This window comes from Excalfactoria chinensis, chromosome 21 (genome assembly GCF_039878825.1).
Source record: "Excalfactoria chinensis isolate bCotChi1 chromosome 21, bCotChi1.hap2, whole genome shotgun sequence".
NCBI classification, from domain to species: domain Eukaryota; kingdom Metazoa; phylum Chordata; class Aves; order Galliformes; family Phasianidae; genus Excalfactoria; species Excalfactoria chinensis.
Window position 1 is genome coordinate 4187846 of NC_092845.1, and position 23160 is coordinate 4211005.

The 23160-nt window shown below is 50.4% G+C and overlaps 1 protein-coding gene across 5 annotated transcripts in view; it reads right to left on the reverse strand.

The window, feature by feature from the left end:
- Window positions 1-23160, reverse strand: part of LOC140261379 (protein CEPU-1) — a 219655-nt gene that overhangs the window by 98191 nt on the left and 98304 nt on the right. Inside the window, exon 1 of one of the 5 annotated variants that reach the window (XM_072354728.1) lies at window positions 889-1000. The exons of the other annotated variants lie outside the window; for them this stretch is intronic. Coding sequence (XP_072210829.1) covers window positions 889-976 — 88 coding nt within the window. The 5' untranslated portion in view covers window positions 977-1000. Of the gene's footprint in view, window positions 1-888; window positions 1001-23160 lie in introns of those variants that run through there. 5 annotated transcript variants of the gene reach the window in all.

Below are 23160 nucleotides of genomic sequence, written 5' to 3' on the forward strand. Positions count from 1 at the left end.
CTGTCACAGCTCGTCTCTTTTCTGACAGCTGTAATTGCTTCAGACTTTAAAAATATCTATAGACAATAAACGCAACGCATGAAAACAGCAAAGAGAAAACAAAATCAAGATTCCTTTCAATAATTCAGTCGCTCCAGCAGCAGAGGAGCCAGCAACCGAGTCCAGCTGTGAAGGTTCAGCAGGAAGAGAAAGAGAGCTTTGTAGCCTCCTCTGGGGATGAGAGAGCCTTTTTTCCTTCGCTGCTTTTTGACCACAGCAGCAGAGCCTGCCATGCACGGACGAAGATGCTTGCAAAGCAGCACCTCGCCTTGCTTTCAGCTCCTTTGCTTTCTTTTTTTTCCCTGCTCAGATAAAAATCTCCTTCCTTCGTGAGCAACAGGCAGGAAACAAGCGGAACGAGCCGGGCGCACGCACACCTGCTCTGCACACATATTTATCTCCTCTCACAGCCTCCAAGGCTGAAGGCCCCCCCCTCCTGGCAGCGAGTGTGAGCAGGAGGGGCGGGGAGCAGCGCATGGAGGGATGCAGGGGAGCAGCGAGCAGCAAGGAGGATGCTGAGAGCTCTCAGGGACACCAGCAGAAGGAGCCGTGGGTGCTGCTGTGCAAAGGAGGCGATATTTGGGGAGGGGAGAGATATTGACTCAATTTTCCAGCAAGGTTGGACAGGGTGAGACACCGCAGTGCCACTTTGCAGCAGCTCCTGGGGCACGCTCCCCTCCTTCGCCCCTGTGCTCCCCCAATGCCCAGCCATGGGCCATCAGTTTGCTCAAGATCAGTTGCAACTGTCAGCCCAAACCCAACCCCAACCGGCATTCCCTGCTGCTGCAGAGACCTCCTCAGCACTGACTTTGGGGCAAACCAGAACAAGGCCAAGCATCCAACCCATACCTTGATGCAAACTTGTTGCTGTTACTCCTCCGTCAACTGAAACAACACGACTTCCACCTCTTCCAGCTTGCCCAGAACTACCCAGCATCCCTCTCCCATGCAGCTGCTTGGGGGCTGCTTGATGGATGCCCTCACATCCAGCATATCTACAGACACACGGCCCACATCTCCCCACACTGACAGAGCTCAATCCTGGAGGAGGAAAAAAAAACACCACGCAACAAAAAACCTGCCTTTCCATAAGTAGGTCACAGCCAGGCCATTTATACGGCCAGATTTGGCTTTTAATTCCTTTCTTTTTCCCTTTCCACGAAGCTGATAGATGGGGATCTATAACCCCCAACCAAACCATTCACAGCCCCCTCCATCCTACGGCAATGCATCGTTCTCCGTCGGGCCCATCGCTGCAAACACGGCCTCATTGCTTGGCATTAGTCAGGTGCACACACACAGCTCCAGGGAACCACTCTGTGAAGCACTGAGCCCTGCACAGCAGTGACCATTCAGGGCACACAAAGGATGCGGGCTCGCCACACTGCCTCATTTATCCCCTTGTTAACGCCGGCCCCAATTAAGAAGCAATGATTGAGAGCCTTTCTTGGCTGGAGTCATTCTGAGCCCTTCTTGCCCCAAAGGCTTTCCCTGAGTGGAGCAGAGAAATTGCGTTCGGGGCCATTTGGGGCCATTTTTCTGAATGTGCAGAGTGTCCCTGCAGGCACTCAGCCCTCATTCCCCGACACGGGTGCCAAGCAGTGGGCACAGACAGCATGCAAAATGCATAGAGCCATCCAAGCAGCCCCTCCCTGATCCGCTTTCTGCTTTTCCCAACCTGTTGCAACTCAAATCCAACCCCACTGTGCCCACTGCCCACATCCCACAGCCCTGCAACACCCCCAGGGATGGTGACACCCCCCCCACCCCATAAGCAAACCCCCTTAAGGAGAAGCTCTGATTTACGTCACCCAGGATTGCTCCTTTCTGACAGTTCTCACTATCTCAGCCTCTGAGAACAGCCCACCCAACACAACACATGCATTGATGGAGTGACACCTCCATACGTGCCGCTGTCACATTAAACATGTACACGAGAGAACTCTCCAAGATACCGAGCCACATTGGCACAGGGAAAGTTATTAAGGAGGACTGATCCCAGCTGTCCGTGGTACGGATTGATATTGGTTTCGTATCAATCCGTGCTGCTGTGTTAGCGCTCAGGAGCGCATCTCCTCTGCTCACAGCATCTGATGGGATGAATCAGGTGATGCCACTGGGTAAAACCACGCCGTGGGCCATCCAATAGCACTGTGTGTATGACATGAACCCAGTGCTCCACAATCCTACCCGCTCTGCATTTGAACAGCAGTTAAGTGTGCAAGGGGAGGAAAAGTCTACGCGGGCAGCAAAGCAAAGCGAGCCGTGCCTCGGTGCTCACCTCGGCTACTCGGCAGCTCCAGCACGGACACAAGGAATGCAAAGAACTGAGCTTTCCTCCTCTGCTTTTGCCTCCTGTTGTGCACTGATAAGGCAGGTTGCATGGGGCTAACGCTTGTTTTCTCATTAAACACCAAAGCCGCAGAGATGTCAATGCTCCCATCCCGACTCCCGACAGCCAAAAACGGGGCTGCCTCTGCTGGACCTCCAACCCACACCTTTGCAGCTCCTGCCAACCCAAAGCGAATGTTCATTTCACAAAGCACTGAGGTTGCCAAATGGCTCAGGAACAAAAGCTGGGCGTGCACCAACGTTCTGTTTGCCACCCCGTCCTCTGCCCCGCGCGGCGGGTCCAAGAATAATATTAATAATAGCCGTGCCATTAAGCAGGATGCTTGGGTTGAATCTGAAGATTTTGAGAAATGATCTCATAAATTTAATTCCCGGGGTACCATCTCCGAGCGTTAACAGGCACAGTCACCTCTGAATTCTGGGAAATGAGCATAATTACACCGAGATCGACAAGGCACAAATGCCAAGAATTCTGTTAACCTTTAATACTGCAAAAAAAAAAACTCTCCCCTTGTAATTATCTCTTTCCTTTGTCTTAAATGTTACTGATGAATATTTAGTGGGATAAGCAAATAAAAGGAAGCTGAGGGGCGTGAGGAAGCGCGGCGCTGTGCAGAGGAACTCTGCAGACCTCACAGCTGTGTGCTATGGGATGGACCACAGGCCCCCAAACAGCCACACATGGCAATGACAACCCCAGGCTGTACATGGGCACTTTGGGCTGCACCCAATTCCCCCTGTACATCAGCTTGGATCCACAGCATGGAGCAGTCTTGATGCCCCACCGTGATAGATCCAGGTGCCCTTGATCCAATCTGAACTTCATCTCAGAATAAAACTTCCCGGGGAAAAAACACATCACCTTTCAAACACATCCTCCCGAGGGCTGCAAATGGCACTGCCCTCTTGCTGAACATTGAGTCTGATGGAAAGAAGATTTTCTCCCGGCGTGAACTGCATTAATATCTGTCACCACTCTGGCATTTCTGCCTATAATGATGAAAAATATGTGCGGAGAATGCGGGGTGCTCTCAGCATCACCTCCCTCCCCACGAAGCTAAATTAGAAGCAGCTGCTCCCGCTCCCGTCCTCTCCACGGCCATGCAGCACTGTCTGGAAGCTTTATTATTTGGGAGGTGACGTGGGGAGAGGCGAGCATCACAGCCTTTCCATATTCAACCTGTGCCGTGGGGCTGCTGGAAAGGTCACTCTGCTGCTCATGTCGTGTCCGACCAACTGCTGTGCCAACATGGGGCAGGAAGGCAAATCCCCATCGATGGAGGGAGAGGAGGGATCCCATTGCAGCGTGCACCCCAGCAGCACGTGGCACCTCCAGGATGACCCACAGAGGTCCCCTTCTCCTCCCTGCAACTGCATCCCAAACCTGTCAGCATCGCCACGCTGTCTTAAATTGGAGCGAGCTTTCAAGTCTCCGAGCTGCTTTTATGTCCCTTTAAAAGGTTATAAAAGCTGTCTTTATACTCCAATAAAGGGGTATAAAAACAACCTTCTTTGCAGTTCAGTAAGTGTGGTTAACTTTTCCCCTATATTAATACTTTTGGCCACGGTGATGCACGGGCTGCTGCCAAGCAGAGCTTTGGGCATCACACCTCATAGTTCTGTGTCCTGGCATTGGGTACTTTACTCCAAAGAAAGAGCATCCTGAAAGCTGCCTTTGGGCAAGGAAGGGCTGTCCTGTGACACGGATGGACCACATGCACCAGCTGCCCAGAAGGGTTTTGTATCTGCTGGTTGGATATTAGGGGAAATTTCCTCTCTGAAGGAGTGGTAATGCATAGGAACAGGCTGCCCAGGGAGGCAGATGGGTCACCATAAATAAATACGGGTTCTCAGATATGGGGAACTGAGATTGGAGCCCAGCACCAAGGCAGTGGGAACCTCCCTACCCGATGCCCTCATTTATCACATGCCTTCCAGAACATGCACAGCTTGGGATGGGGGCTAAACGCAGCAAGCTCTTGCTAATTAATGCAGCTAATTGCCATTACTGGGCTCCTTTAAGGCTGCTGGAGAACGATGAGGGCAAAAGGAGAGGGTGAGCATCCGGGGCTCCCTGGGGAGCTCAGCAGTGTTTACAATCCCTGGCAAGAGAAAATCCATACTCATCTCGGCTCCGGGCGGCAAGGCTGCCCTCCCACATTCCTATTAGCAATTTCCAATCATCTTTTATTAGGCCCGCATTGGTTTGCTGCTCATTTCGGTGGGGATGGAGGTCTGAGAGGAAGGCAGGAGGGAGCGGGGCGATGCTGACACGGAGATGCTCCCCTCTTCCACAACAGCCTTCTGAAACAGCTCGCCGAGCACCAACTGGTGGGAACCATGTGAATATTCTGTTCTGACACCAGCACGGAGCTATCATACACATTAGCACATACTCCACAAGAAAGAGGAGTAGTTGAATATCAAAACAAAGCGAATTTACAGGTTTTTTTTTTCTTTTCTTTTTTTTTTTCCCCCCTTCCTGCTGGCAAAGCCATCACTGTGAGTTATCAGCTTCCATGTGGTCCTACTACGGCGCCGTTCCCTTCTGACTGCTGCTCTACGTACCCAGTGTCCTCAGATAACCCACGAGGCACAGATGGAGGACACACATCCCAAGTCCACCACCAGCACAGTGTCCTGCTGCCCCCCCAGGATGCCCCGATGCTTTGTGATGGTTGAAGGAGTTGCGTCCCCCACTAAGGACACACGGGTTGGTAATCAAATCACTTCACCATTAGTGTCATAGAGCCATAGGGATGTGGTTCAGTGGGCATGGAGGAGGAAAGGGCTGATGGTTGGACCAGATGACCTTCGAGGTCATTTCCAACCTTACTGATTCTATAAGTAAGGAGAAACAGTGTTTGGGGGGGGGGGCCAGTGATGTCACTGCAGAACTTGGCCACGGGGAAGCAAGGCTTTGCTTCTAAACACACATCTCAGATGCCAATTACAACCGCATAATGAGCAAACCGGGTTGGAGCGCAGCAGCTTTGAATCAGCCCTCATTGTGTTTCAGGATTCTCTGCCCATTTTTCCCCTTCGTAAAGGCTCTTTCCACCTCTCTGCCTCCAGGCTGTAGGGGAACAGGACAGGGAGATCCGCCATCTGGCACCAACCCACCGTGAGCAAATCCGCAATCCAAACCTCTCCCTGGTGGAGCCCAATTAAAGTCCATGATGGTGCACCAGGGAGGACCCTGGCCCCCGGTCCTGGAGCCTGCACCAGCTGGCACCAGTGGTGGCAGAGGGATACGGGCAACCGACAGTGCTCTGCTCCATCCAAATGGAAGAAATGGACTGAATTGTCCTCCCAGCTCGGGGAGCTGTAGGTACATCTCATTAGCCCGATTACACTGACAGGGAAAGAGGTGCTGGGAGCTTAATAATGATCAAAATGCACTACATTACAGTGCTCGTCATCTGTAGGACTCAACCAGCTCCAAGAGGAGCAGGAAAACAGCTCTCCTTGCTCCAATGGAAGATGGGGAGACTGAGATGTGTGATAGGCATTGAGCTCAGCTTCATCACCCCAAGTCTGCTGAGGCTTCTACCTGCAGCCTATGCAGCATCATCACTCTGGGTGCGTGGAGCCAGGAGCTGCCCTCCATCAGCTCTGTGTGTCCTTGTCAGCTCTGTGATCCCACCATCCCCCCCCATCCATGCCAAGAGAGCCACCAAACATCCACCTTGGCTGCGTGCTGACGGCACAACAGGTGCAATCACACTGCAGTCGTGGGATGATTGCACAGCAGCTGTGCTTCCCACACTTGTAATTTCCACTGCGCACGCATAACTGGAAGGGTAGCTCCATGGCTGTACATTAATTAAAGTCTAAGTGCAGTATCAGTGGTGCCAATGAATGCTAAAACCACGCAGACAGGGTGACCAAGAAGCCAAAGGTACAACTGGGCAGAAATAGGCAACCTTAGTGCTGAAACATGGAGAAATGCCACTTATTAGGAGTAGCGGGTGGTGGGGAGGTGATTCAGAAGCATTACTATGGTGTAATTGCACTCTATTTGTAAGGTAATTACAGCCCCACTATTATACACCACAACCCTCCATTTTTGTGCCTAATCCTATAAGCCAGACTCAGAGGGAGGAAAGGCAGCAGTGAAGGCTCAGCAGAAGGATGGATGGATGCGGATTGATGGGCAGGGGGAGCAGAGGGGCTGGGATGGGAGTGCTGTAGGTGTGCAGAGCCATGGGCAATGCAGAGCAGTGTGCTCCTGCTTGCCCGGGAGGGAAATCTGGGTGCAGGAGGGGATGCAGTACCAGTGATGTAATGCAGTGAGGTCCTAAAGCAAACCGAGCCCTTTCGGCTGCACGGCACATTAATGCAACAACAGCCTATTCCCCCTGTAGCACTCCACCAACGTTTATGCAGAGCAGATATGTAGGCAAGGAAATGCAATCAGACAGGACACAAATGGGGCTGTCTGGGTTTTTCTTCTTCCTCGTTCATTCCGAGGGAAGAAAACAAAAGCTCGGCTGACCCAATGCCTGCAGATGTCGTGCAGCAAAGCAGAGCAAAGCTGCGTGCCCAGCAGCCCCAAAGCACTTTATGCAGCAATGCCCAAAAGCCTCAGGGTGGGGTTGGGATGGAGAGAACCCTGCAGGCTGCAAAGACATCGAGGAATCAACTCATGCATTGCACCCACATCAATGCTGCACCCACATCAATGCTGCACCCACATCAATGTTGCACTCACATCAATGCTGCACTCACATGTGCAGCCCTGCACAGTTTGCATCCTCTGGGTACAATCTCACCCAGTGCAACTCACTGCAAGCTGTGAGCACAACCTGCAATGAAGGAAAGGCAAGCTGAGCCACTGCTGGAATGGTCTCCCCATCTCTATTAGGGGCTCAGCTAAGCCACGAAGCCTGAAAGTTGATTATATCTTTCATTAGGAATGACTGAATGATGTTTTTTAAGCTGGAAAATGAACTCGCTGCTAAGAGGGAACACTTCCTTGGCGGGAGCGTTCCCTGCGGAATAGATGCAGTTGTGAGAGTCAAAATTAAATTGATATTAGAAAATTTCCTGAGGGGGGGGAAAAAAAAAAGTCACACGCTGCTGCAGGAATGGAATTGCAGAGAGAGTTGGCTGCAAAATGGAAATGCACCGAAACTCAAATATATAGATATATATATATACTTTTAATGAGAAAAAACCCTCCCCTAACTACCTCATCTGCAGAAGAAATTCCCCCAAAAGCAGAATTTGCACGGAATGGATTTTTCTCCACTTTGGTTTCATCAGAACCGAAGGCAGTTCTGCTTGCTGGAACAGACCCTGCCATGGGATGTGTGCTGCACGCCCAGCGGGACAAGCAGCTGCTCCTGGAACATCAACTGCTCTGCACAAATGGAAACTGTCCCAGGAAACCAAACAGCTTTTGCAATAAGGGTGTTTTCTGAAGGGAGAAGTGCTATCCGGGATTCCATGCGCAGCCTTCTCCATCCTGACTCATCGCACACTGATGCACATTCAGGTGCAAAGCCGGAGGACGCAGCAGTATGCATGGGGGGCACAGCTCCAGGGAGGAAACAGAGGTTGGGTGGGGAACCTGGCACGTCTCAGTGTCCCTTATCCCACACATGGCAATCTGCATCTGCAGAGCGAGCAAAGGGACCGCTCCAGATGCACTCACAAGAGGACCCTTCAGATCAGATTAACCAAACGCAGCCGATAGCGACAGCTCCTGCGCTGCCCCTCTCCTGCTAACAATTTGCTGTAACAGCCTCTGAAAAGCGACACGGATTCCTGTGGCATTTATGTTCTGCTCAATGGAGAGAAGGGGGAGCACCCAGGGCTGAGCTGCCAGCACCCACCTGCCCCCACGCTGCCACTGCAACCCCAAACTTTGCTCCTGGACTTCAATCATCCTCCCTTGCCGAGAGGATGCATGCAGTCAGGGGAAGAGATTTCCCAGCCATTACGCCGACTTATCGAGTGCCCACGGTGGAATTGACGATGGCACCGATGGGGTCAGCAGGATGACCTCGTGCATTTCCTAAAGATCCTTCCCTCCGTCTGCCCCATACATGCCTGGCGCCAGGGCTGCCCCTCCGGGAGCTTCCTAATGGCTGGGCAAAACCCCTCCTTCCCTCAGCCCCCAGTCATTGCTCCTTGTCCTACCACCTTCTGAGACCATGAGTAATTCCCTTTCTTCATTTCCAGCCTTGCCTGAGAGGTATTAATAGGCTGCCATCTCTTCCCACCTCCTCAGGTGGCCGTTCCTTTGCCAGACTTTTAATTTAGAGTTAGACCCAGGTAGCACCACACCACAGCTCTTTGGGGTCATTCACACCTCAGAGCCAAGGCAGAGGCAGATGCTGAATCACTCGAGGGGGAGACAATTCCCAGGATGAAAACTCCACAAATGTTTTGCAAGAGAACAGGAGCCCTGGAGGAGGCGGCTCATTTCCCACTGCAAAGATTTCAGACAGTCCCACAATGCAAAATTAGTCCCAACACTGCAAACAAGACTTACATTTTCTGGCTATCTCAAAAAGAACCCAATGGGAGGGCACAGCCATGGCTGGCTCACCTGTCCCCACCAGGGCGATGTGACACAGGTTGGATATTAGGAAGCATTTCTTCTCCAAAGAGCAGTGCTGCAATGCACAGCTGCTCAGGGAGTGGGGGCTCAGCATCCCTGGAGGTGTTCCATAACCATGGGGATGAGGCACTGGGTTGGACTTGGAGATCTCAATGGTCTTCTCCAACCTGAATGATTCTATGACCCCAAGCCATGGTCCACTCCATACATCCATCCCTATCTGCTCCCCATCCTCTTCCAGTTCCTACAGCCCACTCTCCTCCCCTTCTCAGCTGCGCAGGGCAGGAGCAGTGAGCTGCTGCTCTTTCACAGAGCCAGAATGTGGCTCATTGAGCTTCCTCTGCATGCAAGCACCGAGTGCAGGTTGGTACCTTGGGTTCAGCAGGCTGATAGGATGCATCAGCTAATTTGCTCTAACGATGCCAGAAAGGGTGGGGAGTGCTCTCCAGAGGAGAATGCACTTGAACTGGGAAAGCAATAACCTAAATAGATACTGGTTTCCAAGCAGAAAGTCCTTGAGGAGGGATGAGAGGCCCTACGGCTGAATTTCTCCTCCACCTGCACTGCAGCTTGGCTGGGGATGCTGGAAGGGAGCTGAGGACAACATCAGATCTGCAATGGTCCAGGTCTAAGTGTGAAGCCCACTTGGATGGACCCAGGCAGCCCTGGGCAGAACCCAGCCTGGCACCATCCGCAGCCCAAGGCAAGAAGTCAGCCCATCTGTGCTGCGACAGGTTGATATAGAGGGCGAGATGCCTAAGTAAAATTCCACAACAGGGCATTAAAAAGATGTAATAAAATATACACGAGTTATTAAATATTGTCATCAAGATGAGCCATAAATCAGGGATTTTATGGTTTCTGATTATAAATTCCATTTATTCTGTAAGCGTTTAAAGAAAGAAAAATGGAGACTCAGTAAAGATTTAAGCCTAGCCATGATGCTGATGATATTTCACTGTTGCTTGTGGGTGTCACATTGTTAGGAGCCCGGTCTGGAAGGAACCTCTTGCCATGCAGCCCATAATGCTGCAGAGTTCCTGGCATCCTTATGGACACTGCTGTGCAAACAGCACACCGGGCTCCATGCACTGCGTGCACCGACCTCCCTCTATGCACAGTTTATGGCTTGCATCTCGCAGAGCAAGAAATCTAAATCACTTTGGGGAAGCGATGGGAGCGATGAGCGTACGTGGGAAATACAGCCTTTTCCCCCTTTCAAATGCCAGAAGAAAATGTCAAAGAAATTGCTTTCTTGAAAAGACTCACGGGTTCCAAATAAATTGCCATGTGTCAGCCTGCAGCTCGGCTCCCAGCACCCCTCAGCACGGCAGTGCTGCTCCCAGCACCAGGATCTTCCCCTTTAGCTTCCTGCAACACCAGGAGATGCAAACCTGCAAGCATCTCTGTGGGGAAGCATGCAAACACACAGCCCACGCCTGTACCACTGTGGGTACCAACCCACACCACCAAATCCTACAACCCCCCCCAACCTGTTCCCAACCCTATTAGTGCAGAGCACGGAACCACGGCGCAGTGAAATCCCAACCCTGCATGTGCTGGATGGGAGGCAGAGCCCAGGGCAGATCCCGGTTAATTAGCACTCATAAAAGCAGCTCCGTGCTACACCGAAGCACGGGGCTGATTTGCAGCTGCCTTTAAAACCAAGCAGGGTTACAGCTTCAGCAGTTTTCCCAGCCTGTTTTATGGAGGCAACCATAAAGCCAAAAGAAAAAGGAAAAAAAACGAAATAAAACCCAACTCGTTGGTGCGCAGTGAGTTTTAGTGCTGAAGCATCTGATAAGGGCGGCTTATCGCAGCATCGCGGAGCGCAGCGCAGCCGTACTCAGTGCAAAAACCTTCTCTGCGTGGAGATAAGAGGTGCTTCCAATGAGCTCAGCCCTATTTCCAAACAGCCTGAGCTAAGGTTGCTGCCCTTCCAGCTGAAGGCAGGGATGTGGTGGGGTCACCATCCCTAGAGGTGTCCCAGCACCATGGGGATGTGGCACTGAGGGACACGGGCAGTGGGCACAGTGGTGGGTTGAGGTTGGATCTGGGGATCTTGGAGGTCTTTCCTGACCTTAATGACTCTGACCACGTCCCTCCCTGTCACATCTCCACATACTGGAACACGTTCAGGGATGGTGACCTCTGGGTATCCCTGCAGGATGGAGCTGGTTACTCCTGAGCCCTTTTACATCCCCAAGGATGGGCAATGTGATGCAGCTGGGTACCTGGGCAAGCTGCATGGGCGAATCAAGTGGATGAGAGTAAAAAAGCTGAGAAAAAAGCAACACAGGAGGTTTGGGTGGGAGGAAAATAATCTGGGGATGAAAAGGCTCTCAGTGCCCACGCTCAGCAACCAGCACAAACCAGAGCTTCCCTCCCTGCTCTGCAGTCAGGAGTGCCCAACATGGCTTTGGGTAAAAATCTGATGAAGCAAGCTTTATGCATGAGCAAAGCCAATCTGCGGCAGAGCAGCCCTTCAGAAAAAAGAAAAAAAGCAGGGCAAATGTAAGGAAAAAGAAGAACAGAGCGAGACTGATGGGGTCAGGGCGCTGCTAAGGATGTCAATACCCATCACTCAGCAATAACCTTTCTGTAACTCCTGACCCAGCAGTGGCTGTCGTGAAACCGCAGCAAAATTAAAACAGAAACGAAGCAGCATTAGGTCTTGGGGGGAGGAGGCAGTGCTGACAGGGGGTGGGATGTGGGGACGGGAGGGGGCACGGCGCTGGGCCAGGTGTGCCCAATGCCCTGTGATGAGCTGAAGGATGCAGGACGTGGTGAGGAGACAGGTTTGGGAGCAAGGAGGAGTGGGTGAGGCAGCGAGGAGGAGGAGATGCTTCATCCTGCTGATGGCAGCGGGGTGATTGGAGGTGAGCATCCCTCAAGGAAGGATAAAGGTGATGGAGTGCCAGCAGCTGGGGTTGGCTGCTGATGGCACTGAGCAGGGTTGCAAAGTGCTCATTCTGTGCTTTGGGGGATTTCTGCTGGGAAAAAGCTATTTCCTGGGCCAGTGGGTGGTCCTGTGCCCCTGCATGTGTGGAGGCATCAGAAAGTGGCAAATGGTGCCCTCCAAGGAGCTGCCGCAGCAGTGCCTCCCCTCTCCTCCTGTCCTCTGCTCTCGGTGCAAATTTAAAGCATGTTCCAGATATGGGCTGACCTTTAAAGTGCGCATGAAAAGGCAAAAGGAGAGTTGGAAATGAGCAGAAAGGAAAACACACCTTGCAGTGGGAAAGGAGCCGTGCTCAACCCAGCCCCAAAACCAGCTCAGTGATGGGCATAGCACCAAGCCCAGCACCACATGGTGGGTGGGGAGCAGCTCCATCTACCCTCCTGCAGAGCAGCACAACAGCTCAGCTGCAGGCGCTGAGTGCAAGAGAGGACACGCCGCTGGAAATTTTAAGGACTAATTTACTAGGTAATTTACTAAGCATGCTAATAATTGACATTGCAAGCAGCACACTGCTGTCCCCAGCTCCTGCCCAACTCCCATAGCAAGAGGCAGGGACAGCTGTCCCCGTCCTGCCCTGCGTGCCAGCTGGGTATCCGTGCCCAGTGCTGGCACCGATGCTCCCCTGAGCAGCATGCATATTTCCTCGCTCTGATTCCACCTGAGGATGGGGCACGGGGAGGTGTGTTGTAATTACCACCTCTTCCCTCGCTGTAATTAAAGACAAGCTGGAGGGAGGTGTGCCGAGTCTCGCGGTTCTCCTGAAGCTTCTCCCCGTGCCAAGGAAAGAAATAAATAAATTAAAAAAGATTTCTCTGCAAAACAACTCCCAGCAGCTTCTTGGAAGAGGGCAGAGCTCAGGCTGGAGCTGCAGCCTGTTTTGGATGACGGGAGCTGCACCAGGTTCCCATCCAACCAAGAACAGAAAGATGAGCCCAGCATCCCATCCAGCTCAGCCACCTGCTCCAGGATGGACAAGCTGTCCTCCAGGAGGAGCTCGGATGCCAAGCTCTGCTCCGACACCCACCAAGATGTGATTCCCAGCCATGGGTTTGAAAATCAAACTGACCATTCAAACAACCAATTCAGAATTAACACCTTATTGAGAGCAGCTCAGAATTAACACCAACCTGGGCCCTCCTGATAGCGCTCCCTAATGCCACCGTTGCCAGATGCTCAAAGAACAACGCGGAGCGCGTTTGCATTCACGCAGCCCTGCCTGCATCTGCACGTTTGCAAAGGGGATGAAAGCCTGATAAGCAGCGGGGTGCTCAAAGGCACGGAGCTTCATAGAGCCCTCTCTAAAGAAAAAACCCAAACCAAAGCAAAAAGCTCTCGCGCTCCTTAAAGGTACTGCATGTTGAGCACCTTCAGGCTGAAAAACCCCACACAACTCCTTGTGGCTGGCAGAAAGCTGGGCCGCAGATCGCAATTAATCATTCACTTGATTAATTTTGCCTCCTTTCCTGCCAGAGGGTCCCTGCGGGCACCGTGTGCTGCAGGTGTAATTACAGCGGGGTGGGCTGTGAGCACGTAGAGCCAGAGCAGGGCTGGGATGGTGGCTCTGTGGAGGTGACACCCAGACGCCCATTGCAGGGATGGGCACGTGGTCAGGGCTCTGTGCAAATGCTTGGGAGAGAGTTGGCTTCATGAGTTCCTCTGCTGGGTGTGCAGCATCACTGCAGTGCTGCTCTATCGGCTCACAGAACCACAGGGTTGCAAAAGACCTCTGAGATCAAGTCCAACCCCAACCCATCCCCATAGTGCCCATTCACCACGTCCCCAAGAGCTCCACATCTCACACTGGGCCCAGCAAACCCTTCTGTTCAAAGGGCTTTTTTGGCAGCACTTTTCTTGCCTTTTCTTCCATTAGAAGACATGTTCATTAGCAAAATATCAGAAACCTCTGGGGCAGCTTGTGCTTCTAATTCATTTTCCAAATGTATAATGAGCCAGGAGTAAATTTTTTAGGGTGAATTTAATTGACCTTTGCAATGGCATTAGGCAGATTGGCTTAAAGTCTAATGTAACCTGGTGAGATTTTAGGGAAGGTTATTGGAAAAACCTACCGACTCGGATTGCTTTTTTTCTTCCCTCCCCCTCAGTTTTTCTTCTGTGCAGAGAAAAGACAGATGGCTCAAGAATGGGGAGGCACCATAGAATCACAGAACCATTCAGGTTGGAAATGACTTCTCAGATGCCCAAGTCCAACCTTAAACCACCCCCACTGTACCCACTGCCCACATCCCTTAGTGCCACAGCTCTAGAACACCTCCAGGGATGCTGGGCTCAGCACATTGCCCAAGCAGAATGAATCCCCATTGGGTGTCCCCAGGGAAAGGACATGCACAGACCATGCACCAACACATCTGCAGCTCTCTGACGTGTTAGCATGGTTGCAGCAACCCCAAAGCCCTGGGGGAAGCTAAAGCCATGCACAGACCAGCCCACCCCTCCCCATTTCACAACCCAAGGCACATGACGTGCACTTACAGAGCAGGAACAACCCCAGCCCTGTGGGCATCGGCAGCACCCGAAGTCCCCCAAGGCTCTTTGCACCTCTCTCTGCCGCACTGTCACAGCCCAGATCTCAGCCCTGCCCTTGGCAGACGGCCCAGCAGCACCCAGCTCTATAGGTGTCATCACTGAACTATTTTCTCCTGCCTTGTTTTTGCACCAGCCTCCAAACAATCAGCCTGGGAAAATCTGCCTGGCGGTGTGTGTGGAAACATCACTTGTTTGCTCTGATAACCTCAGGCCCTACCTGGCCATGCAGGGTGGGGTCCATACAAACACCCACACCATTCCCAGAACAGAACAGCAACCAGGAGAGTTTGGGGAGGGGCTGCTGGAAATCCCTCCCCTCCCCAAACTCTCCTGGTTGCTGTTCTTCCCCTGGAGAGGTTGCGGTGAAGGAGAGGAGGCTTTCAAAGGAGAGAGAGAGCAAGAGAGAAAGCGGAGTGCTTCATCTGGACGCAGGGAAACGGGAAGCTTTGTGCTTTAGAAAATTCAGTGTCTATCGGCCCCTTTGTGCTAAATGCTCTGGATGGGATGAAAGTAAATAGAGCTCAGCTGGGCAAGGGGAGTGAGGGCGATGCTGGGGAACAATTTTTAGCCCCGTTAGATATTAATTTCCCATCCATCATCCGCCTGTCCTCTGCTTGTTTGAAGTGCTCAAGGTTCCAGGCTTCAAAGCACACCATGAGTGCCATTCACACAAAGCCCCAGGGCTGCGGGGAGCCGCGGGTACCAGCAGGGACAGGCTGGGGATGGGGACAGGCAGCTCGTGCCACTGCATGGCACATGGCCCAGGTCTGAGCCTCGGGTCTGGGCAGAGCCAAGGGATGCTGACCCACTTTGTGCTCCACAGCGCTCATTAAGAGCCAGCCAGATGGATGCTGGGGTCACGGTCCCCATCTCTTGCATCCTTGTCACCTACCCAAATCAATGGCGCTTTGTTGGGATGCTCTGCTAACGAAGATGAGGCCGTTAATTGTTTCAGTGCCACAAAGAAAGCCCTTTGCTTTCCTAGGGGCAAATAGCTGGGGTTTTCCAGGATGAGTTGGCTTTGACAAGAGCCTTCTGTCCTCTAACGAGATGCCCAGCCCTGGTGGCACTGGGCACCCCCTGTCCCTGCTCTAATCCCACCAGGAAAGCAGCTTCAAACCCGCCCTTAAAGCTCTGCAGCCATTCACTGGCAGCACCAGGGAGCCCTCCTTGGATCCAGTTGGGATGCTCAGAGCCGGGCATGCAGGGATATTCCCAATTTGTGGGCACAAGAGACCCAATTTACAACATAAACAGGCAAAAGCAAAGGGCACAGGGGCAGATCTGAGCCTGAGCAGAGCACAGAGAGCCCCGTGATGAGCCAACTGAGGGTGCTCGATTGAAACAACAAGTGCATAAATATCCAGCAGAACAAACAACACTCATAATTAATTATTTAAAAATTGCTTTTTCCTTCTGCTCTTCCTGGCCACAGTGCTCAGGGCGCACCACACACCACGGTAACAACTAATTATAAGCACCAATTACGACGGTAATGAAATAATCCACCTTGGGAAGCTGCCTGCCGTTAATTTTCCCTTGCTGGATGCAAAGTTGCACACTCACAGGGATGCGCTCACACGGGGACACACCACAGCTGAAAACAGTGCAGAAAAGGCATTTATCACCTCTCTGATGACCAAACCCAATATGAAGCTTGTCTTTAACCAGCTGGAGACAAGGAAGCAGGAGGTGACAAAAGATGCCCTGTCCATTGGATGGGGATGCTGAACATTCTTCCTTTCCATTGGATGACTCAGAAAAGCACACGGGCAGCAGCTAAGCAATGCCCTGATGGAGTGCTTGGGTTCATGCTGTGCTGTGCTCCTCTAGTGGCACACTTTGCACTGGGCTCCATTCACCCACGGGGAACCACCACCAATACACCGTTCTGGTTTGGCGCTACCGAGATGCAATAAATAAGAGCCCTTCTGATTGCAAGGAGTGCGGCCAATGCATTGCATCCACCTGCATGGCCACAACACACAGCAACTCTGCACGGAGCCCACCTGCCTGAAACACAATTCGGATCAAAAAAGAAAATGAGCAAAAACATGCAGGTTGCCAAGAGAAAAAAGCAAGAAGGCTGCATGCAGAGGGGCTGATCCCCCCCCAGATTGCATTCTCTTGGCCCGAGTGCTTTTACAAGCGTGTGCCATAAGGGCTGTAGCTGGCAGCAAGGGGTGGGCAAAGCCCATTGCATTTGTCTTTTTGTTGTCGACTGACGGCGTATTTTGCTGGAAAATGTCATTTCCAGGAAACTGAAACTATCTGTGGATTCAAGTCAGGTTTAGAGAACGGTTCCTGCAAGAAAATAAATAGGACGAGGAGAGGAGGGAGCTGAAGGGAAGTCAAAACACCGCGCGGTGATGTTTCTTGCGCCTTACATTTCAATCTCCCACTTGAAATGTCATTGTCATTCCAAAAAAATGACATTTAAATAAAGGTTAAAAAAAAAAAAGATAGAAAGAAAAAGCGACATAAGTGAAGCATATGGGCTTATTTTCAGGTTTGCATAAACTGTTTCATTATAATTTGACAGCAAACACTGATTTTGTGCCATGAAATAAATACAAGTCACCGACTTCTCTTTGAGGTGACCCCCAGCCAATGTTGTTTCTTTGCTCTGGATGCCAACCAAGCTGTGAAAAGTAACCATCAGGGAATACGGCCAACCCCATCCCTCCCAATATTGACCACAGCCCCATAGAGCCCCCAACTCTTGGCTCCCCAACTGCGCTCCTTCCCACCTCCCAGCACCAATTTCTCCTCTTTCTTTTTCAGTTCTTCATCTGTTTGGGTTGGTTTTTTCCCCTCCTCAGTATTTACTTACTCTTCAAGTTCTGAAGGAAAGGGATGTGTTTTCTATTCTATGCTCTGATGGTTCCCAGCCCCCCGACACAGAACCCAGAGGTGCTCACAGAATACAAGCGGATAATTAACCGCCATCATTGTGGATTGGGTGGTTTTTATTCACTTCCACCTCCTCTGTGGCATCTCTTCAAAAGAAAAGGAGGGGGAAAAAAAAAACAAACAACCCAAAACAACTTGAGGAGAAGAATAGAAAAGCAGCACGCCTGATCGGGATGCAGAGATTTATGGAGAATCAGTTCAGTCCTTGGGACCTTGTGCCATCAGAGTCCAACCAAACTTCATTCTTGGCTTTATGATGTTTTCGAGCCCCCTCAATGCAATTATTTCCTTGTCTCCCTACAGCCCATCCATTATTCTCTCTAATAATCTGTTTTCCAAAGCTCCTTTCCATAAACAACTACAGCAGGTAGCGAGAAACCTCATTGTTATTGATGTCATGTCACATCACCAGTAAAACAGCTTATGGAAAATGGACTGTGAGTTGAAATGGTTTCAATTTAAGACCTTCCGACCTTTCAAATTTCTTTAAGAAATAAATTGTGGTAATAGACAGTGATGCCACACAGAGAAATGCAGTGCCCATTATGGCAGCAACGAGGGCATCATTTCAGGCATGGGGTAACCCTACTGTGCATCCCAAACTGCTCTAAGTCTCTCCACTCAGACAGGACACTGTTCAGGACACAGCACACCTCAAAGCAGCCCTATAGGCCCAGGGACCCCACATCCTTCCTCATCTTCCCCTTTATTTCTGCATTTCTGCAGCATGGACAGCTGCACAGAGCACATTCCAAGGGACCAGATTTTATCTTTCTAATCATGGTCCAAGAGCAAGGCATGGAAGCATTTACTGGTCCAGAAAGCATTTGCGCTGTTCCAGTAACTAAGTGCCTTCAAAATACTCTTTTCCACTTGATTGTAGGAGCTGATAGCTCATGAGCCGCTAGCTAGAGATTGATGTTTCATGTGTTTGAAAGCTGAAACTCCAAGAAGAGCGTGCAGCACTGGCTTCCAGCTCCGGTGGTTTTCATAACACCCGGCAGCAATATCATGTCAGAACAGCAGCTGCAAAATCTGGTCTTCAATTACTGCCAGCTTCAATGAGAGCGAAATCCGGGGGTTTGGTGCAACCTGTTGTAAAATGCTGCTCCTCAATGAGAGGGTTTTTTTTCCCTCCCCCCCATCCATATTTCAGGAGCAGCCAGGTGTCTGCACCGAATGGGAGAGCGCTGAGGCCAAGGTGAGGCATTGCTGGAGGCATCCCCTGCCTTGTAAGGCTAAAATGGATGGGATAACCATCACAAACCATCACAAACAAACAAATCCGCATTGCCTCCCACCTCGTTCGAAGAGCACCTTCACCCTCAACCCTCACCTCTGACAGCCTGCAAAGAGAGGAGTCAAGCAGCAGAAAGCAGCGTTCTGAGAGCTGCACTCAACCCATGAAAAATGCAATGGAGATTGATGCCTTTCTCAGAGAGCACAACCTGCATCGTGCTGGCTTGTGTGTACAACGGTGCTAAAGGCTGTGAGCAGCACAACGGGATTGCACCTGGCTCTTACAGCCTGATGTTCTGGCCTCTCCCACTGCTCCCAAAGAGGAGATTTTGGCAGTTACAATTCGCCAGATTATCCACGTTTGCACAGTGTGGGTTATTTAGCAAAGACATTAATCAGGCAGCAGGACTGCCCCGCATCCCCACTGCAATGACATCTGCATGGCACCCACAGCAGTGACAGCACCATGCACGGCTGTGCAGACTGCCATGGCAAAGAGTTTCCTTTGACCTCTCCGCAGTATTAAAGCAGGGGATTGGGATATGCTAATATTAGCACTTTTGCAAGCCAAATTAATGCTTTTCAAGCCCTGGAGCCATCGGATTCCTCTATTCCTTTGCTCATGCTGGGTGAACACCAAGCTCCCTCAAGGCACACGGGAACTTCACACTCCAGAGATGGAACAGATGAAGTTTTAGCACTTGAGGAAGCTAAGGAAGGACTTAAGAGAAAGGCCATGATGAGTTTCCATCAATCCCCAATGTCAATGGTCAGAGGAGATGACCAAATCTGACAGCCTGAAGATGTCACGCCGTACAATTTCACCCTGTAAGCCCTGCAGCAAACAAAAGGATTATTCCCTTGCTCTCAGGCAAACACTATCAGACCAGATAACTTCTTGCTGATGCAACATATAGGCTACAGAGGGACAATCAGTCTTGCTTAAAAGCCTTCAAGTGATGATGAATTTACCATTTTCCCATGTAATCAAAGGATAGCTTGGTTTGCATCTGGCTTCCATCGTACCGGAGTTCAAAAGATGTATTACACAAAACAGCCTGGATTTAGGTCATGTATCACTGACATCTCCATCTACAAGTCAGCCTTTGCCAACATCTATAGGCAAAGCTCCTCTTCCCCAAACCCACCATTCTTAGTGCCTGAATGGAAGCTGTCCTAAGCTGGGGCTGGTGAAGGGGACACGGAGCTCATCCTCACACCAGTCCCCAACTGGGAAGCAGTGGGGAACCTCCAGGTGCCTCTTGACACCTTCATGAGCAGGGGGAAAAGCCCCCACCCCAAGGTGCCATGCTCAGACCTCACCCAACACGTCCTCCAAGTCCCGCCTGGGGATAGAAGGTTGGGCAAATAAATAAAGAAAAAACCAATCTCCATTTGGAGGCACTAAATCCTCACTCCTTTCCAGATGGCTGGGAGATTTCTCCCAGGTGGTAAATATATTATTAAGAACTCATTTCACCGTGAAATTGACTATTCAAAACACAGACAGAAGTTAATATATTAGGACAACCTGTCTGAAAAACTCGCGTTAGAGGGAATTTATTTTTGTTTAACACACAATGTGGCACCGTACACACGGCCTTCCTCAGCCTTCCTCGGTACACGAACACGTGCTGAGACATTGGGTGCTCTGCTACAGCAATGGGGTCGCTGGAGGAAATCCCAGCCAGATCCCAGCACTGGGAAGCACTGCCTCAACCTCCCCAAATTTGGGCTTAAACCTACACCCCAAAGCTCCCTTCATTCAATACAGCATCCACCAGAAGCCTTGGGAAAGCTGGAACCTGCCGCTATTAATGGTGCCATTAATGCATTATTTCTCATTAACCACTTTCTAATAAGATGTCTAACTAATATGTTTGCTAAAGCACTTTCTAGTGGAGTCAATTGTTTAGATTTGGGTAATTATTTAAAAGTACCATTGGCTTTATTTATTTATTTACTTTATCGCAACACGGTGTTGCAAATAGGGAATGAATTCGCCTCAAAGGAATGACAAACACTTGGTGTTGCTTAATTTGCTTCACAGCCTTTCTGACAAGAAACTCTGGCTTTCCTTCTGTGTAAGATCTGCCCAGGAAGGTCGGCCACAGTGACCTTTTTTTCTTCCCACATAATAGCTGAGGATGAGAATCTGACTGCTGGAGGCGTGCAGACTTCTGAGGGTGTCTTCATCAGAAGCCAAGCAACATCTCTCCAGCCCTTGTGGAAAAGCATGGCTGGAAGAAGCCCCTGCAAGTCATGGGTCTACTGGACTAGAACTTCTCCCTTCTGATTAATTCGGCTGCTAATTAGCTCACTTTAAACTAAATGCCCATACTTAGCATAAAGCAAACTCTTTGCAGACCTTTGTGCCAGGATACACGAGGCTTGGAAGCTCAACTCAACTGAATTCTGCAGCTCGAGGGCTTCAGTACCCTTGAAAAGAGCACAGTGCAATGGGTGGTGAAGTGAGGGAAACTGGGGGGAGACACCAGAGTTGAAGGAGCAAAAAGATCCAAGAGACAGGATGCAAAGGGGGTTAGGCCAATTTGGAAAAATAAATGGACATGAAAAAACCCAACGACATTATATAGACCTCTTGCTGAAACCAGGAGCTGAATGTGGGCTGCCCAGGGAGGTGTTGGAGTCATCGTGCCTGGAGGTGGCCAATAAACACATACATGTGGCACAAGGGAACACTGTTATAGGTGGATGCTTGAGCTGGGTGATCTTCGAGGTCTTTCCCAACCATTCCAGTCCTGTGATTCTATGAAAACCCACTTGAACTCTAAAAAAGACAGCTTATCTTCAGCAATAAAAAATCAAGGGCTCTCTTGGCAACTGGATGCTTCAGCTATCAGGCTACAGACTTGGCCTCTGGCCCTTTCTCTCAGTCTCCTCTCGGAGCCATTCTGCTGCAGATAAATAATTAAGCAGGCACTGGAACACACGCGTCTCCTCCAGCCCGGCTGAGTGCCCCACTGATGGGCTATAAAATCTCTGCTGGCCCAACAAATATTTATTCATGCAAAGTGGAGCGGCTTCAGTGAAAAGAGAGACGGAGACAACCTCAGCCCTCTTCAGAGCACTCACCCAGGAGCACACACTGACAACACCAACGTGTGGTTTTGTTGGCCCAACCCAAAGCATTTCATCCCTTGGCCGAACACGTCATCCTTTCAAACTTCAACCGTACAAGTAAAAATAACCACAAACAGCCGCCAACAGCAATAATGTCATTAATTACAAAACAATGCTTTGGATGAGGAGAATAGACCCTTCTTCTAAAGCGCCCTATTCCCAACCTTATGGAGAGCCACGGTAGCTCCAATGACAGATAGGGCCACCCAAATGACTGCGAGATCTACCAGCCTCTGGGGATGCAATGTGCTACCCAGGCCCCCAGAAGCTCTCTTATTAAAGCAGCCCCCCCTTGACTTGCTAAGCCATGCCAGCAAATCAATCCCTTGACAGAATTTCTCTTTCTCGGCCCTCTTGGTTTTGATTCTCTTCCATCTTTCTTCTCCAGTGGAATAAGCGATCATTAATCCCGTCAAAGGAAATGAGACTTTTGCTCACATACAGGAACACATCTGAAGTTCCTGCAACAAGTAACACATTACCTTGATGCCCTGACATCATGAAAAATGGTTCTGGTGAACGCGTCTTGCTTTACTTCTTTTTATCAGTTACTCATTCAAAGCACCAAAACCAGCTCTTACAAGAGGCTGGCATTTGCTTTACAAAAGGGAGAGGGGAAAAAAAAAAACCCACAATAAAATAAGAAAAGCTTCCACTGTACATACATTCCTTCTACAAATCCGAGTACTAATAGTATTTGACATGTTGGTAATTTTTTTCTTCTAAACCCTAATTCATTTAGTGTGGTTCTGCTTTACTGCTGTACTTTTTACACAGGGATGCACAGAATATGCTGTTGCTGTTGTTGTTGCTTTTTTTTTCCCCTCCTCCTTAAACAATTTTATTCCTCCTCGAAATCACTCATTCATGCCAGCCACATTCTAGTCTGGAGAGGGAGGGAGGGAAGGAAGAAGAAAGCAGAAATCAAACAGAAAATAGGCTGTGGGAGAGGAGAAAGTAAATGAAAAGAAGGGGAATGGAAAAAGAGAACAGGAGAAAATAAGCTGAGAATGTAGGCAAACATAAGAAAGGGAAGGGAAGGGAAGGGAAGGGAAGGGAAGGGAAGGGAAGGGAAGGGAAGGGAAGGGAAGGGAAGGGAAGGGAAGGGAAGGGAAGGGAAGGGAAGGGAAGGGAAGGGAAGGGAAGGGAAGGGAAGGGAAGGGAAGGGAAGGGAAGGGAAGAAACCCCAAAGACTGGCAAACCAAAGTCCTCAAACGAGAATCGTAGAGTCATTAAGGTTGGAAAAGACCACTAAGATCATCGTGTCTGACTGTCGACCCACCACCACCATGCCCACTAAGCCAAATTTAAAACATCGGTTAAACTCCTTGGGTTTCTGGCTGGGTTGCCTCCAGGTGCCATAGTAACACAAACAACAGCTTAAACTGGAGTAGAAATG